This window comes from Amphiprion ocellaris, chromosome 1, assembly GCF_022539595.1.
Source record: "Amphiprion ocellaris isolate individual 3 ecotype Okinawa chromosome 1, ASM2253959v1, whole genome shotgun sequence".
In the NCBI taxonomy this organism is placed as follows: domain Eukaryota; kingdom Metazoa; phylum Chordata; class Actinopteri; family Pomacentridae; genus Amphiprion; species Amphiprion ocellaris.
This window is the reverse complement of record NC_072766.1, coordinates 10,413,592-10,432,869: the sequence shown is the minus strand read 5'-3', so window position 1 is coordinate 10,432,869 and position 19,278 is coordinate 10,413,592. Positions and strand designations below refer to the sequence as shown.

Sequence of the window (19,278 nt, the reverse complement as noted above, 5' to 3'; positions counted from 1 at the left end):
TTCCAATCAGTTTCACGCTGTGCAAGATATCACAAGAGGCATCTGAGGAATTCCAATTAGAGCAGTGAGCTATGAAGCTGGACGCAGCAGGAGGTCCAGGAAAAGTCCCCTTACTCTGGGACACAACCACCTGTAGGTAACAGTAATAAGTGCTTTCAAATCAATTACTAAACATCTACTGCTACACATGCCAAACCCAAGAGAAGGCACTCAAACAGTGGCTTCAAACAGGTATTTAATGATGAATTAATTTATCAGCATAGCACAGATTATTACTCAATGAATACAGCTTGGAAAACTATTTAATACATATTATGTTTATTGAAAATTAAACAGGACAGGGAAAGAACATTGCCGAGATGTAGTTTTCTGAAAGAGGTGATGTAAAAAAAAAAAAAAAAAGCACAGAAGCAACTGACCACATAGAGTTCTTAATTTGCTGTGATGAGAAGGCTGTAAAATGGGTGACACGAGAGAGTAGCAGTTGTTTCAGGCGTTTGCCTTCTTTTGGGAGAGGTTGATCTTGTCACCCAGGCTCAGGGCCATCCCCTGTGGAAACAAAGGGGGGAGTGGTTTAGTGCAACACATGTATCTGTAAGAGCATTAAGCCGTAGCGCCACGTCACATTTAATGGGCTATTTCATATATACGCTTTCCTTGTCCATTAAGTCCAGGTCTTTCAATAATGCATCAGAATAATATGCTATCCTACTAAAAGATGAATTGAGGGCAAATAAATCTAGAACAGCCTGTACTTCGTGGATTCATAAGGGTTTGTGGTGTGGCAGCTGTGACCCACCTGACTTTTGGCTCTAATGCGTATGTGTCCGTTGACAGGTGCCTCAGGCCCCAGGTGGATGGGCTTCTCAATGCTGACATTAGCCAGGGCATCTTCTCCAAAGATGGAACGAGCATAAAGGTTGGCCGCCATGAAGCCGCAGAAGCCAGACAGTGCCTGGTTTATACGACAAAAACAAGAGAGATGAGAACGTTGCACAACAGCGACGCAGTACAGATATATTTATAACACTGAAGAGCTTTATGGCGACTTAAGCTTACCAAATAGATTGCTGTTATGTAACACACATACATACAGTATATATAACAGGTTACATTCTCTGCCCACATCTGTCTGAATTCACAAGTAAATATATATCACTGACAGTTACAATCAGGTCACCACAAAGGCCTCAAATGATTTCGAAAATTTTTTAAATGCTTGTTTCATTCATGATTAGGACTGCTGCCAGATTTAAAACTTAATTTACTTTGTCTACTCTGCCTTATGTAAAGTCTCATACCAACCTTTTCAGGAGTCAGACACTTCATGTTGGTGGACTTGAGGATATGCTGGAGATAGTCATTGAGATCAGTGATGTTGGTGTTCACTGTCACCTACAATAAAGAAAGATTAAGTTTTTAAAAATATTTTTAAATATAGTCATTGATTTGTTTCCTGGCTGGTCAGTTTTGTCAGTTGTAAGGAACTGGTTATTATAAGTACAAATCCAAATCTTACTTTGTTTTCCCACTCAAACTCTGCCCACATCTGCCTGAATTCTGCATCAGTGCAGGAGGCTGGCTGGATGTAGTCCATGATGTCAATGTGGATATCGCTGAGTACAACGCAGTTTCTGTCGCTAGCAGCTCCCGACACATCATAGACTGGGAAGAAGGAGTCAAACATGAAATGAATTAAACATGCACACAGAGAGCACAACAGGAGTAAATTATAATGTTAAATTGACCGAAAATTATCCTCTCACCAATGTTGCCAAATATAATTCCATTCTCAGTGGAAGCCACCTTGACATTGGCCTTAATGTTAGCAAAATCATGTGGGGCCAGAGTTAGAGGTGAAGGCTTCTCAACCAATTTGAGATCCCCTGTAGGACAGAAAAGCTCAATTTAGTGCAACATAGTAATTTAACATTAGAGAAGAGAGCCTGCACATTTAAACGGTAAGGTGGGAAATAAGTGACACTAACCTAGGGTGGCCAGCTCGAGAGTGCAGTTCTGGAGAGTATCACTGGTCTGGTTGACCACCAGCACATCCAACACAATGTCATACTGGTTGACGTGAACATAGGCTTCAGCATACACAGGATCCGAGAAGCCTGTTAGTTGGGTCACCTGGGTGGGACAAAATTAATTATTTAGCATTTCTAATACAACTAAATACAAATATTTCCTCACTATAAACCCCCCAAGGTTTTTACAGAGGGGCATATATACAACAAGGATGTCTGAGGCAGAGAAGTGAGATTTAAAAAAAAGGCTTGTAGCTGTGTGTCTTTCTATCAAAAGATATACCTTTAGCCAAAGAAAAATAAAACCTAAGTAAACCTAAGTAACAAGTGAGACTTCACAATTTAACACTACACTGTTTGTAAAACAGAAACATATTCAAGGAGAATAACTTGTCTCTTTCCTACTGTGCAATGAGAGGCAAAAGGCACAGTAAGGTCTTAAAATATTGAACGGGCCATCATTCACAACAATAAAATCGACCCAAACTTCAAGCAGAGATAATGTCCAAGCACTACATTGTCTCCCACAATAGTGTTTTTTCTCTACATAATTTCCAGTAGTTTTCTTCCATGGTAAGAATTCAGCAAGTCTTGTGATGCACCTTGTTGAGTTTCGATGCCAGAGGATCAGCCGCCTCCTTCCTCTGAGTGTTGCCCATAGCAGCCAGCAGGCTGAGCTGGAACTGGTCCTCTTTAGAAGTCATCTCATTTTTGGCTGTGAGCTGCATGAAGGAGATTGGATCGTCTGCCTGCACCGTTACGTTACGTTTCTCGGACTCTTTCTGTGGTCAGGAAAAAACACACATATGGTTATTTTCAGGGCATAACAGTTATTCCACAGCAGAGTCAAACCACCAAAAATATCAACAATAGTAAGTCAAGAGCCAGGACATAAAAACAGCATCAGACAGAAATTAAACGAAATTAGAGCCAAGTGTCCAAAGTGTTTGTATCCATGGGTGAGAATTTGTGTATGGATGCTCACATTATCTGCTCATGTTTTCAGCAGGAAGTGGCGTATGCATGTTTCGAGCCCAGTTTTGTGTGAACACAGCAGTTCCAAATGTTGCCCAAGAGGCCTAATTTAATAATGTTTCATTGTGAGGTAATACGTTTTTGAAAACAAAATTCAGTTGGCTTGTAATCAGGTATCACATAATCTACAAACATAAAAGCCCATTTCCTGTATTAATCAGTGACGACTTGATCCAAAAATATGCCACAAGAAATTGCTCTACTTGTGATGAAGCCTCAGCTGTGCCAGGAGGTTAAGTGCTCTGTTCATCCCTCTGAGTCAACTGTCATTACCTTCTGTGACAGCTTCTCTTCCTCCAGTCTGACAGTCAGCATATGTGACAGGGATTTACGGCACTCCTTGTTGAAAATGTCATTCATAAGCGGTGAACACTCTGACAGGACCTTCAGGCACAGCGAGATGCGATCCACATCGTCGTCTGTAATTGGCTTCTTGGGCAAAGAGGACTTGCCCAGGTGCAGCACAGTGACCATGATCAACATGGCCTCTGCAACAAATGACTAAAGGAGGAAGAGACAGAGAGCAGGGATTAGAGGAATCAGTAGTACATCAAATATGTAAATGGGCTTTCACTGAAGTGAGGAAAGCATAACTTACATTCTGTTTCTTTTTGTCTTGAACAATAGCCACATAGCGCAAGGCCACTTTGGTTAGTGTGGTGGCCAGGGAAGCTGCCACATAGAAGTCCCCATCCATTAGGAAGCCTCTGAGCGGAGGTCTGGAACAACAACATCTTACCGAGTGAGGTGGATGGAAAAGTGCTTACCGTCCAGAGAGTATTATGGGCTAATAATGACATTCCTCCAAAATGTGCAATGCTTACCTATCCTCCTCTTTCTTTGAAGGCCTGGAGGAGCTGAGGGCGCTCTGTGTCACATAGGTGCCCATCTCTGTCACCAGCTTCTGAGCTGGAGCTGCACTCACTTCATCTTCTGGCTTCACCTCACCTGTCTCTTTCTTTATCTCATTCTCTACAATTGGGATCTGACCGAGAAAAGACATGGGTTGTCAAGTATTTATGGCAAATAAACTAAGTTGGGGCTGCCCATTAATTCTGTGTTACATTTATTTTTTAAGACAATGAATAAACATACCTCTCCCAAAGACCTGCGTACTTCTGTCATCACACTCTGGATGTCTTCCTTGGTGCAGCAGTATTCTCCTAAGATCCAGAGAGCTCCTCTGTAAATCCTGAAATAAGACAATGATGATTAAGGTCACAAACACACATAGTGCTATATACTCCTGCATTTATATTCTACCCAGTCCTAAGCATAAAACTCTGACTGTCATGTCAATGAAACAGTTTACAAACAAGACTAAAGAAAAATGTACAACATGACTCCTTAAAATTCACAAATCTAACCATTTCTTTTCCTTATGCAAGATTACCAGCTGATAAAACTCAAGATTTACCCTGTTTAGCACATTTTCTTCTTCATCTTCTTGTTTCTTGCTCATCATATTATTTATGGAGACTCTCTGTGAAATGTTAAACTACCATAATGTGTCATTGTGCCTCAAGTGAGCCCCTTAAGCTGTATCATTTTCAGAAAAGCAAGTGGGCAACAGACAATAGAGTATTCTAAAACTGGCTGTTCAGCTATATTTGACTTGGAGTACTGGCTTCTAATTAGCAAGCACTGGATATATACCAGTTTACTTAATCACTATTTTACTTCTACCTGCTTTTCATAACCATTAGGAAACAAACAAAAAGATTCACGAATGCTATGCTTATTATATTCCTGAATATGTGTATAAAGCCTTACTTGACAGTTTTGATGGCATGAAAGACTTCCAGCATCTTCTCAATGATCAATGGTCTCAAGTTGTCAAACCTCTGAATGGCTTCTCTCACAAACTCCAGCACATCAGCAGCAGCTGCCTCATTAGTGTCACTCAGGAATTCCATCAGCTGGAAATCACATCAACACAGAAAAGTCTCAACATTTGGGTGTCTTTTACTAAGCTAGATAAACATAAAGAATACAGTGAGTGTTTTCTTTTCGATGTGTTCAGTTATTAGTAAACTCACCACAGGTATGACATTAGCCGCCATGTCAGGAAAGCGCACGCTGCATGAGTGGAGAGTGCGCACTAAGAGCTGCCTGTACTTATCGGTGTCTTCGTGTTCTGTTACGTTGTTTGTCTTGATCACCTCTTTCTTCAAAACAATCACCAACTGGAAAACAGATGTCACTACATTTGCAACATATTCCAATCTCTCTCTTTGTGTTGGGATAAAAACAGTGAAAAGAACATGGATATACTGCACAAACAACAGACCTCCTCGACATTCCGAGATGAGACAAGGTCCAGTGCCAGCTGCAAGGTCTTCTTTCTGACTTCTAGGTCAGGAGTGCTGAGAACACGCAGGATGTCCATCACAAGGTCCTGGATAAAAAAAACATTAATGGAAACCAAATCAAGTCTTAACAGAGCTGGTGCTGTCTTGGTTTTAGACAGAATCTCAGGTATTCCTGACTTTTTTCTGCTGCTTTTAGCTATATAAACTATACTAAATAAAACCCCATTCTGTATGTTTTCTTGTAGACTCTGTCGTGCTCTCATATTAAATGACTATCAGACACAAAGAGACTAATATGAGAAATACTACAACATTTATTTATTTTTTTAGTTGAACTTAAAATTTGTTTAATAGAGGAAATTTGACTTTATGCTTAAAAAGGCACTAAATCTTATTTGTCTACAGCTGCACAAACTGACCAAAGCCATAATTCAATGTACCTGGAGTACGCGCTCATGAGTGGGATGCTCCTTCAGTTCAATCAGACGATCAAGAACAATTAGCTTCACATTGTTGTCGCTCTCCTTGATAATCAAATCAATGTAGCACTGGGCAGCAGCCTGGAGTCCAACAAAACACAGAATGAATGAAAGATTGAGCTAGGCCAAAGACATCACTGCCACTTGTTCAAATGACGTTTACAATCACTGACAAAACCTTGATGCTGTACCTTAATGGCTGTGGGAGCGCTGGAGAGGGTCACAAGAGTCCCTGCAGCCTCATACTTGACAGCTGGACTTGAGGACTGCAGCAGGTTGTAGATGCAGCGAATGAAACGGGCTCGTTCAGAAGGGTTAGCATGGCAAACCTAACAAAGAAAAAAGAAAAACAGGATGCAGTCGGATGTTAAATCAGCTCTGACAGTATGCTGGCATGTTACAAATCTTAAATCTGACTATTAAAAGGGCTGGACTCACTTTGTAAATCAGCTCCACAATGACCAGCTGGAGGATGTCGCCAAAAGTGTGAACCTGGTCAATACAGGTGCTGAGGTAATCCAGAGCTCGATCCTGTGAGGCAGAAATGTGAGAATGAGACAATGAAGGTTTGGCCTTTGAGCTACTTACTGTAATTCTTCTGGCTTACAACAACAAAAACAGTAAAAGAAATGGCAATACACCAAAGTGCTACGAACCTGATCTGCATGAATCAGCATCATGAAAGCATTTCTCTTACAGCTGGCATCTTTTTCATTGACCAGAAAATCATGGATCAACTCAGGAGCATCTGGGATGAGATGTTCAAAGTTCCTGCAACAAAAAAAGCAGCTTCTTGTTGACTGATGAACGGAGTGCAAAATACTGCAACTGAACATAAGAGATTGAATAGTTTGTACCTATATATGGTGTAAATGGCCAGGACAGCATTGCGGCGCACATAGCTGTGGCGGTGCTCCAGGCATGCCCGGATCGCTGGCATCAGAGGCTCAAGCAGCTCGGACTCCTTCAGCTTGCACAGGAAACGCAGAGTGGAGCCACGGATGAACTCATTGGGATGCTGCAGGTCCTGAAATTATGAGAGAAAATTTAACGACAACTGCTTGATTTTAAAAAACAAAACTAAACTAAAAACTAACAATGAAACCAAACAATTTTATCCATATGACCATCATAAGTATGTCTTCTCTGTTTGTTTTCACATTACTACTGGTGACTATTACATGTGTTTTTCTTTTCTCTGTGCTTACACATAGTATATTATGATATATATATCTAAAAATACGCAGATTGTGTTGCTCAACTGTTAGAGTGTCAGTTAACTTACCTTTCTGTAGGCATCACAGACCAGGATCATCTCCTGAAGCAGTTTACCATCTGGAGTTGTTTTAGGGACAATCTCCCAGAAAACCAGCAGCAACTTTTTAATGGTGTGGTCTTGAAGCGGCAGCACAAAGCGAATTATGGTCATCAGCAGTCCTGGCAACTTCTCGCCATTCAAAATCATGATGATGACCTTCTTCAGGGCTTCAGTCTTTGCCTTGATCTCCCCCTTTTCTGTAATAATAATTAGAAGAATCATATATTAATGAAATCAATTTTCATCTGATTATATCATCCCTCACCTCAACTTTACTTAAAAGAAATGTCACAGTGTACTTTAATGAACAATTAATCATTGAAGCATTTGTCAGGTTAACCCAATATTGCTAAATGTTTTTGAGGATCACCCATAGACCTCAATAAATCAAACTGCTTTAACCGGTACTACTGTCTACTTAAGAAAATCTAAGACAGTGAAATGTACAAATTATCCAGAGTAGCCAGGACACTTGTTTTTGATTCTTTAAAGTACTTTAAAGTAAAGAAAATGTTATTCTATCTTATACATTAAAATCCATTCATCTCCATTGTACTGAGATGGACAGAAAAAGCTTGGAAAACAATATACTGCCTAGTTGTGGTTTACAATGGCAAGTGAAGAAATCTATTTTGTAGTTAGGAATGTTTACCTAGATCAGCCTTTAAGCTGACTTCAGAAGGGGGCTCTGAGTCAGATGCGACATTGATCAGAGTGTAACAAACGTTTTCTGCAGCCGTCATTTTGCTGCTGGGCTTGTATCCGTTCAGAAGAATCCCAATGAATGTCACTCACTGGACAATACCTGTGAGAAACAGAAAAAGAGTAGGTTTGGTAAATCATGAGGAAAACATTTACACGGATGCATAAATGTATCAGCAGCAAATGTGGGATGTAACTATGAAGATGGCCACACAGAAAGAACAAACTCTGCATATACAAACATGTTAAACTACTGTACAGCATTGTAAAACAGAATAAAGCACTGTTGGGTTGTATTTCACTTTCTTGGCAGTGGCAGAAGAAGAAGGCATAGCAAACTAGAATGGGTTTAGACAACTCTTTACATGAGCTTTGTGAAACCCAGAGCTGTCAGCCAAGTTTCAATCACAGGACTAGCTTCTGACTGGAAGACTCCCAATAACAGAGTCCTGACTTTATGAAAACAGACAGTGCCCATATGATCAGGATCAAAACACTGAACTGGGGTCGACCAGATGACCAGCTCACTACAAATGCTCTGTGGTTTTCCCATGTTGTGTGTTAAGTTTCTGCTTTTCTTGGGCAAACATTTACAGTTCCAAGAAATCAGTTGTCAAAAATGTCAACATGCTCATATTATGTGTATATCTCATGACTTTTGTGTGCTCACATATTGTCTAACAATTTAAACAAAGCGTGACAGTGATGTAGATAATATCTTGTACTGTAGTTTTAAGTGCAAAAGTTACAAATGTAAAATGTTAATAGAAAAGGTTGATTAAATCTTTGGAGACAAAATCCACAGTTCACTTTCTGCTCAAAAACAATTATTTCAGTTTATCTGAAGCTAATGCGAAAATATATTATATACTCAGACTATATTACTAACTCAGACTGCTGAAACTTCAGCAGTCTGAGTTAGTCAAACCAACTGGGCATCTTCCACATGGAAATAGGGAAATTGTGGTAGAAGAATTATGAAATAAAAATGGAATTTCACACCCTAAAATATTATGTAACTCTGAAAGACACTCAATTAATATGCCTCACTCAGACTATCCAAATCAAACTATCTATCAGTCTATCAATCTATCTATCTATCTATCTATCTGTCAAACAAACAATGGGTAAGCATTTTTTAATGTATTTGATATTACCAAATAACACAAAACAGCTTGTGTGTTTGACAAATACTGTATAAATTTGTACCTATTTCACCAAAAATATATAGTGCATCACATGGTTGCATTTTGTCTGCACTTATTATGTGTTGCAGTGGACATGACATCCTAATAATTAAAACCAGATCAGACAGGTTGGTATAAACGTCAATTCCTTGTCCAACTGTCGTCCAGCAATGAAGAATTAATTCGCCCTCTTCCGCTGGCTGTAACCACAAAACTAGCAGGGCATAGATTACCTGTACTGTGGAAACTGAGTATCCAGAAATGAAAGACAGCTCTGTGTGGCGCATTATCATATAAAAAATGTCTCAGGTAGATTTTTTTAAAAAAAAGTCACTTGGCTGTTTTTCTTGACTAAAAAAAAATAGCGCAATGTGTCACAATTGTGATTATACAGAAAGGAGGAGCTCAATTTTTGTCTCAGTAAGTTAAATATAACGTCGCAGTTACAATGCTCATATAACTACCTGTGTTTTCCGTTACAAAGTGCACTGCGGTCATAACGAAAACACAGGAAAGAGCTGTAACTGTGACACCAAAAGCAGCTAAAATTTTTTATCTAAAAGCAAGTCAAGAAATTGTGACACGCAGCGTACATCCTTGTACAAGTGAAGCTACTGTCCTAGCATTAAATGGCGTTACCTGCGTTAGCACCAGAGCTAAAATACTAAACCCAGGTAAAATGCAAATATTAATTAGTTAGATAACTATACAGCTAGTTAGAAATAGTTAAGATAAAGGATCAATTACTGACTAGCGAGCGTTAGCTTAACACCAGCTTAGCTTTTCCCCAGGCTTGCAATGAAATGGAGGACAGTAACGTTAGCTCGCCGTCTTATCAGTGACCACAGGTCAGCGGAGAAAATATCACTCATGTAGGTTAAGATTAAGTTGCATAACTCACCGAACTGCACGTCAGCAATCCTCTAAAGTGGCCTTTAATATCCAGTTTATATATTTACATCTGTAAAAATGCTCTACAGCTCCCTTTGGCGAGCTCTCTCTCTCTTTCGGATCTCCACTACTTCCTAGTGACGTGGAAGATTACTTTCTGAGCCACATCACTGCTACCGTGTGCAGCGAGGCTCAAACGCGAAAGCACTATTCTCGCACCCCCCCCCCAAAAAAAATCACAGACTTGATCCTCAACGCCTCTATACGTCCAAAAATAGACACATGCAAAGACATTACTGTTATAATTGCTACATTAAAGTTGTATAAAGTTGTGAGACACAAATTATTGCGTGAATACGACTTGTTTAAAGACACTGGTCAAATTAATTAGGCAAAATTTTCCAGAGTTGTTGTGTATTTGTAACTCCTTCTTATATAGACTGTACTGGGTCTCCAAAAAATGAAGTAAAAAAGTAAGCTGCATTCACAATTTCAATATGACTCTGATAGTCACCTGGGGAATGAATGGTTTTGTTAGAATTTTCTAGGAAAACTCTTGGAAATGAAGACTAGTAATCATTGCATTATATAGGCCTAAAGCATATATTGCAAACTGTTTTGGACGCAATGTGCACACTGTCAGTTACTTATTAAGTTCATTCTGCTCAAAAATGCAACTCCCCCAGCTTCTTTAACAATGGGACTTAACTGCACTTCAGATGGTTAATTCGGTCAAAGTCAACTTTGGGGTTGTTAAATTGTAAAACCGGGTGAGTTAGATTAACTTAACTTGCAAAAACAAGTGGAATAATTCAAGGTATTCAGTTGAATCAACTAGTCAAATACACAATGGTTAAACACAGACAATTTTTCCTTCCTTTTCAAAATTTAAAGCATTCCTTCTTTCAACATTTAGCACTGAGAACTTATAGCCTCAGCTGCTGAAGCCACTTTTGTTGTCATTTAAAGACAACTTTTGATGTTGTTTCTGTTTACACTGAGTTTAATTATAAGTCTGTTGACATAGGGAAAACCTGTGTCATGGTTAGATTTGCTTAGATTATGAAGAAAAAACAACAACCATAACTAAATTTAACAAAGATACACAGCAAGTATGCACCATGTTGACCTTGTCAAACTACAAAAAAGTCTCTGGTGAGTTTTACCTATCTAACTTCTTGGAAAGTCTAGTTATATATGAATTTGTTTTGTGTGAACTTAAATTAATGGATTTAGTGAACTCTCACCTATTAATTCATTCAGTTAATTAGTTGAATCAAAGACACCCACATTTCAAGAACCTATGTTTTAAAAATTTAAGTTAAAAGTTGTCTGACAATAAAAATTACACAGTTTAAGTTCAAATAAATAGAAAACAGGAAAACGTGTATATTTGCATTAAGTAAACTGGAAACTTCATTTGACTAAATTCCACATTTGTGACTCCTGTATCACAACATAGACAATACATTAAATGATGTAATTCAAAAAAAGAGTCACTGAAGTCAAACGAAATTTTTCAGTGCTTTTTAAAAATTGTACAACTATTGACTGTACTTAAAAAGGAGTCGAACAGATTTTAAGAGTATATGGCACCCTCCAGTGGAAGCTTATCCTCACTGACAGTACATGCACAGAAGCTTGAATGAACCATTTTCTTAAAGTGAATGTGTTGAGATTAGTCATTCAGTCATGATCCTGCTTCTTTATTCATGTCACAGTAATGCAGCAATTCATTATCAATGCTCCTCAAGCAGGCAGGATCAGTATTACTGGAATATTTGTTTTACTGAATACCTAAGTCCCAAAACTGAAAGTGACTTTTATGGTACATACACCTAGGGGTCTATCAGTAAATCTCAATAAATAATATATATAATAATAAAATAACCAATAAGTAAATTAAAATTAATAACAGTTGATTTACTCAATTACCAAAAATTGTTTATGCAAGAATACAAATGTTCAAATTGTAAAATGATACGTCATCCAGAGCAACAGTGTGGCCAACCAACGCTGCCAGTTGTAAACTCCACAACAGACCACATGCATTCCTGCACTGATTAAATTTCACATCTGGTGTTGTCAGTGATACAAATTCACACTACGATTGTCATCATAAGAGGAGTTTATTGTTCAAATCAAAAGCAAAGTACTTGCATCATACTTTATCAGCCAAAGAACAGCAGCTTCTTCCCACTCTAGATATCTCCTGTGGAAAAAAAAAATTTATTAAAGGATTCTTATTTAACTTCTACCTGGCTTCCCATAGACCAACAAGTTTGATTGTACCATGTCGTTTAGATTACCTTAACAGAACACCTGTACAAAAGGACATTTGTAGTAAATTTTACATTAAAAACTTGCCATGGACTTTATTTTGTTCTTGCTTAAATGTTATTCGTTGCTTTATACATTAAAATGTAAAGCATGTGGAGTTTAAAGAATTGACTCCACGGACCTTTTTCACAACAGACATTTTGACTTTTCATAGCAGCAGAGACACAGGTGTCACTAATCACATTAGAGATGGCTCCAGAGAGCCAGCATGCACAATGCAAGGACTCTGGAACGGGCAAAATTAAATCATATGAGGTCAGTGTTAATTTTATTAATTACACCTGTGCTTTTACTGCTGTGCCATGTCAAAATTTCTGCTGTAAAAATATCTATTTGCTGTCTATTGCACCTTCAAGACTTGTCTGTGATGGCATCCCTGTACAGTTTGTCCTCTGCTGTTATACATGGCCAGACTGAACAGTATAAAATGTTTAAAATGATTTAAAATTTTAAATATCCAGCCTTCAACGTGAAGTCTTGTTGGTTTATCAACTTCAGATTGGTTCCAAATGTTAAGACCAGAATACTGCATCTTTTATCAAGAGTAACAGTAACAGAATGCCAAATTGTGTAATTCTTTCTGCAGCAAGGACAGCTAAGACATCAGACACTAAACATTGAATGATAATATCACTTTCCTTTATTCCTGGTTTATTCTCATGTTAATTAATAAAGATAAACAAAACAATATCTAGCAGAAGAACTTTTCTTTAAAGTTCTGAACAAAGTTCTCTTATATTTCAAGAACACGAAATGTATTTTTTCTGTCATATTTATTTGATATAATTTTTTACTACACTGTAAAATGACTTGTAATATATAATTTTATTTACAAGCTTGAAATAAATAAAGATTTCATTAAAATACATTATCACAGAAGACACTAAAGTGTAAAGAATACATACAATTTTCGGAAGGCTTTTCTATTTTATTGTATACTTTATCTTTCACATACCTATAGTTTTCCCATCTTTTGTCTTTCTTTAACCATTTTACAAAGACAATGACTTTTGCCTGTAAAGAACTTTGAATACAATTTGTGTATGATAAGGTGCAATATAAACAAACTTGCCTGCTTGTACATAGTTGCATTGAAACAGTTACACAATCTGGTAAACAAATCTTACTGTTTTGCACACGTGAAAACCGAAGCATCAGGGCAGTTAAAAAAAATACTTTGCCAAAAATGCAAAGCGTGGCGCCTGTGAAGTATGTTGTTTGGTTTAGTGTGATCAGTTACATCGGCAGTCGATTATTTTACCAGGTTCAAGGCAGGAGAAGCAAACGATCACAGAGCAACATGATGCAGCGACACGCAGTGGCGACAATTTTAATATCCAGTTTAAGATTAGAAAAATATTATTTTAATTATATAGTTAATAAAAGTATGGGGATGCTAATCGAAATTAAAGGCGGCGAACTATGGAACTGCTACCTCAATTAAATTGCATTATTATTATTATTATTATTATTATTATTATTATTATTATTATTATTATTATTATTATTATTATTATTATTATTATTATTATTATTATCTTTGCGCCTTGGGTAGTTAATATAACTGCTTTCCTACTACCTGTCAAAGTCACTTTAAATCACGGTGCCTTGAAAGGTGTAACTATTGCAAATTGAATTTTAATTACATTTAGTATTTCTGTAGATTTGAAAATTAGAAGTGTTTTTTATAGTATTGTACAGCAAGTTTTTAAGAGTATATACTAACCTTTAATGTTAAGTTGCTAACATGCATGTCTTGTCTTTTTGTTATTTATGTTGTTGTATGTAAGCTGTTTTTGATATGGATTAATATAGTATCTATCTATCTATCTATCTATCTATCTATCTATCTATCTATCTATCTATCTATCTATCTATCTATCTATCTATCTATCTATCTATCTATCTATCTATTATATATTTACTGTTTTTGGGTTTGTTTATATTTATTAGATCACGAACAGGAGAAAAAATTGTTTCTTACCATCGGTAGCTAAAATTTTGCAAATCAGGAGGAAAAAAATAACAACTCTACGCATATTTTCTAAAATTATTCATCTTTTAATCACATTTCTTTGAAAGTGTCCTCATTTACTACAACCACAAAGCATACTGATAATATTATATGAGCGGCCTAGCTCAGGATTGGTTCAGGGCTCCACATCACACACACAGACACACGCACACACACACAAAAAAAAAAACAACCCCAAAGGTCCGAGTTGTGTCCTGTAGGCGGCGACAGAGAGCGCCATTTCTGTAAAAACAACATCTCACCTTCTTTCTTCAGTCCAAGTGCTGGAGCACGTTTGAGTGACCATGGAGTGCGTTTGCTGTCATGTAGTTGAGCGTTAATACGGCGTGAAAAGCAGCGGAGAGGAGCGGGGGGACTTTGAGCGAGGAGACGAGGAGCCTCGGTTCGGAGCCATGGCTGCACGGGAGGAAGGAGAGCTTCTGCACGGTAAAACACGGCACCACGACGGCGCTGGAAGTGTAAACAGCTCGGAGGGCTTCAGGAACGGCTATGTGAAGAGCTGCGTCACCCCCCTGAAACAGGACCATCACAGGGGATTTTTGTGGAGCGTGTGCAGGTTTTGCAACGAAGACATTCTCAATTCCAAACTGCTCAAGGTCTCTGCCCTGTACGTCGGCGCGTTTGTCGTGTTCGCCTTCTCTTTTCTCATCTCTAGGAGCTTGCAAAGTGACTCGCTGTGGGATTTGCGGACTTTTTTGTCGGGCTTCTCCCAGTCCATCAGTCCTTTATTCAGCATAGGATGTGCTTTCTTCTTCCTGACGTTCTACCTGCGGCGGAGGAAGAAGGAGAGCAGCAGATGTTGGCTCCTGTCACTGCCAGCGTCGTGTTACCTCGGGGATTTTTTGGTTTTGCGCTTTTTGCAATGGGGAGAGGAGCAGCACCAGATGCAAATGGTGGGCAGGTTGTTATTCGTGTTGGGATGTGTGGGTCTGCTCACGCTCATCCCGACGCTCAAACTCAAACACAGCGTCCTCATTCTGGTCTTCGCCAGCGTTGTGTGGCTGGTGTCTTTCACAAGTTTGAGCGGTCTGCCCGCGCTGCTCCGGCCGCTCTTCGCCTGCTTCGCCGGGGTCTCCGGCTCCCTGCTGGGGCTCTGCTTCGACCGCTACTACCCGTCGAGGGAAGCGCCGAGTGGGATTTCCAGCGCCGAGGAAAAGGTCCCGGTGATCAGACCCAGGAGGAGGTCCAGCTGCGTGTCTCTGGGGGAGACGTCCACCAGCTATTATGGCAGTTGTAAAATGCCTCGCAGACCTTCTCTGCCCTGCATATCCAGAGAACAGGTAGGTCTTTAACCCCACCAGCCACCCTTCTGCAGTTTTTTTTTTTTTTTTGCAAATGTAGGCCTGCTGTTCATCCAGCAGCTACACGTGTGCAAACACCCAGTGTCATGTCATGGAAAAGCTCACAGTAAAGCATGCAAAAACGTAGAGAACAAGTCTTGCAAGTTCAGGTATTTCATCAAATTATGAGACTATAAATAAATATCACTGTTATGACACAGGCCTGCATGTGTAAATGTCAAGTAAAAGTGTGTTTTATAGCCTAAAAACTCTAATAAATAATTCACTTACCTGCAACACTTCTTGCCATTTTAACATAAGTCATGTTTGTTTACATTTTATTGGGATTGTATTAATTCAGAAGTGAAATGTCAGAATAACAACACAACCAGCAGAAGCAGCAGCAGCAACTGATGTGGCCTACAGTCCCACATAACTGTGCCTATCAACAACACAGAATGATGGTGACTGTAAGCACACAACACACAAACACTGATCTTCAGTGTCCACAGTCCACAGCAGAGCGAGTTTCCTTTTTCTCTCTGCTTCTGTACACAACTCAGTACAAGCTGAGGCTGTTTATACACCAGCGATTAGGTCGCTGCAAAGTGATGCTCCCTTTCCACTTTGCATTAATTTTGAAAAACAATCTTCCTATATCAAGTGAAGCCCTGTACACAGTGTAACCACTATCATGCTGCATACAATACAACGTGTGCAAAAAAAGCAAAAAGCTGACGCAAGCTGTTAATGTAGACAACATTATAGACAACAATGTGTTTAAGAAACAAAGCGTGCTGTTCTTTAGTGGATGCCAAACCGTCGGGTCACACATATTGTTTTCGTGTCCTTCGAGGTTTGTGAGAGATGATAAGCAGACTAAAAATGTGTATCCAGTTGTGCCATTTCCAGCAGTTGTTTTTCACCTCATTGTGCTGTGTACTATTTAGCAGATTAGTGGTCACATTGCATTAGGCCTTTAACCGAGCATGAAAATTTAAACAGAGAAAACATGGTGGATCTTTAAAGAGTGTGTATGAATATGATCACAAACCCAGAGCCTTATTTGACTGCTACACCATGCATCTTTTACTTTGTCCTGTGAGACGCAGAGAAGTTTGACTCCAGAATGCAACTTATGCGAGAATTTGACAGCAATATCTCTTAGTTTTGCGATTAAAAACGGCGAATCCAACATTTTCCAGCCATTTTATTGAAAAGAGAAAGATATTTATACTAACTTAAGACTTGAGTTTCATCCAAAATATTTAACTTCAGAATTATTTGCAGGAACGGGTACCAAAGGACAAAGAATAGTCATCTGTTTCCGTGCCACGACTATGTAGCTACAGCACGCAGTCCATTAAAAATACTAGATGTTATTGCTATCAGCTGAGAAGTTAAAACTAAATATTATTTTTGATTAAATAAACCACATGCTTTTCATTTTATAATCAAGATAATCTAAATAGGAAACAGTCATTACTTGTGTTGTCGTCACACTGTCCTGGCCTTTCTGATGGTACACACGAAAGTCAAGTTTTTCATAGTGATTATCAGAGAAAAACTACATAAGTAGACTGTCAGTATATCTGTTTGGGTGAGTTTAATTTGGTGCTTGCCACTTACATAAATTCAATTCAGAATTGCTTGTGAGTTGTGAATGTGTAAGTGAGTTTATCTGTTTATCTGCGAGTGTTAGGCCCTGTGATGCTGCATACTGGCAACTTGTCTGGTGTTTTTTCACCCCTGGATACTGCGGATAGTGTATTAGCAATGTTAGCAAATGACTCATAATGTAGATGGTATCTTTAAAAAGTTGTCAATTTTTTCCTCACGATTTAGATCGTAAGAAACAATTTTTCTCCTGTTCATGATCTAATAAATACAAACACATTTGGTGAGATGAAGCCGTTAAACTGAGCGTAAGAAGCAGTCTCTGGTCGTGTAACGGCTCAGTGTAATAATGTAAGATTGAGTGATGATTTTATACAAAAACTGACAGTTTGTGCGTCAGAGGCAGGCGAAAAAAAGAGGCACAAAGAAGCAGTCTGAAAGGAGTCACTCAGGGTTCACTGGTGATGTCACACGTGTTCTTCATCTTCACGCACATTCTGCGCACTGAACAGTCAAGCCCTCTTTCTTCTGTCGGACGGGGTCACCGGTTTCTGTTTTTCAGTTGCATATAAAAAGAGAAGGGGGGTGGTTTTACATACAGCAAAGTTCAGCACGGTGGAAAAAATAGTTGTGGAGAATTTTAGCATCATCTAGATAAAAGTGAAGTCGTTATAAAACAAAACCAAGTTAAAAAAAATACTTGAAATCACATTTTTCTGATCATCCTAATGCTTTCAGTTAGTATGTTCCGGCATGACTCTGGACGTTGCTTGTTATTTATCCGTTTGGTAATCTCATATAGCACGACACCCCAAACAACAAACGCAGTTTAACCAACATCCTTATGTGGATTATATATTAGATAGATATACTTTTGTGCCACACAGTTTAACTTTAACTGAGAATTGTCACTGTTGACAAAGACCTAACCAGGAGTTAAACCCACAGCCAACCCCCTTTAAAAAAAAGCTGATAATAATCTAAACAGAGCTTCCCTTTTTATCTCTGGGAAATGACCATTTTATAGCAGGGGCAATACAGAAAATAATGGCTCTGGCAGAAGAAATGCCAGTTGACTCTTTACTTAATTTTATACATGATAACGCTTCTCGTGCATTAACTTTTGTATTAGTCACTAAAATAAACCCCTCCATGTTTGTTTGTTTTTTGTCATTGTCCCCAGGAAATTTAGCCAAGATGAGATTCAGCTGAAGTTGATGTCTTAATATTTCTATAATTCATACTTCACTCATTGTGTGAATCCTTTTCAAGGTTTTAGATTCATGTTTGAGCCGTTTGATGCGTTCTTCATTACCCCTCTATTAATATGGGCACAGACTTTTTGCAAGTCGACACCATCATGAATATTCTAACTAGAAGCTGCTTCGGACAATGGACCTCCTTGGCCTGAGAGACACCGGGGACCAGATGTATAAACAATGTGTGCGCACAAAAACAAATGCATACACTGTTTTCCACACACAAAATGGTATTGATTGAAGAACTATATATGATGAGAATATGAACGCTTCACCTCAGACAGTGCACTCAGTTTTCTAGAGCCGGCGATGCGTTCGATGATCTGGTAGTGATGTGATCTTATGGTGTAACATTGTTTAGGCATTTTTGATCATTTCAATGCAATTTCTGAAATACATTTGGATCAAAGGCCCGTTTATTTCTAATTTACTGTTTGTGTGTGAAAAAATTGTCACTCTTTTGTTTAAATTGGAGCTATTCCCTGTCAGTGGTCCTTTAATTTTATCCTTGACTGTGAAGTGGCCTAATTAGTAAAGTCAGTTTCAATACGAGCGCTATTAATTAGTCATTGATCATCTGTCTGACATTTAACAATAATGATTGAGATGTCGCTGTGATCATGGTTGACAGAGATGTGTGGTATGGGTGCTCAATTTGCTCAACCAATATTAGATTTATGGGAGCAAAGACTTCTGTTATTCATGTATAAAAGAGGAAATTGGGGGGTTTTACTTATTCTCCAGCAATGTATTTCACAAACTAGTTAGCAGCTTGCCTTAAAACACTGCTTGA

The 19,278-nt window shown here is 38.6% G+C and overlaps 2 protein-coding genes across 3 annotated transcripts in view; one reads left to right on the top strand and one right to left on the bottom strand.

The window, feature by feature from the left end:
- Positions 1-218: 218 nt before the first annotated feature.
- Positions 219-10,108, bottom strand: copb1 (COPI coat complex subunit beta 1). The gene is made up of 22 exons (XM_023262281.3): positions 9,965-10,108; positions 7,827-7,979; positions 7,142-7,371; positions 6,714-6,883; positions 6,513-6,627; positions 6,295-6,387; positions 6,048-6,185; positions 5,818-5,937; positions 5,356-5,463; positions 5,105-5,251; positions 4,839-4,984; positions 4,161-4,257; positions 3,890-4,050; positions 3,664-3,784; positions 3,339-3,566; positions 2,633-2,812; positions 1,989-2,133; positions 1,767-1,886; positions 1,520-1,665; positions 1,306-1,395; positions 800-955; positions 219-549 (listed from the first exon to the last, which is right to left on the bottom strand). The coding sequence occupies exons 2-22, from the start codon at positions 7,915-7,917 to the stop codon at positions 490-492; spliced, it is 2,862 nt and encodes a 953-aa protein (XP_023118049.1). The 5' UTR covers positions 7,918-7,979; positions 9,965-10,108; the 3' UTR covers positions 219-489.
- Positions 10,109-14,546: 4,438 nt separating this feature from the next.
- The window catches only part of pde3b (phosphodiesterase 3B), a 52,834-nt gene continuing 48,102 nt past the window's right edge, over positions 14,547-19,278 (top strand). Inside the window, exon 1 of one of the 2 annotated variants that reach the window (XM_035944459.2) lies at positions 14,547-15,609. In XM_035944459.2, the coding sequence (XP_035800352.2) occupies positions 14,722-15,609 (888 nt within the window). In that variant the 5' untranslated portion in view covers positions 14,547-14,721. The remainder of the gene's footprint in view (positions 15,610-19,278) is intronic. The other variant, XM_023262283.3, reaches the window with a different exon arrangement.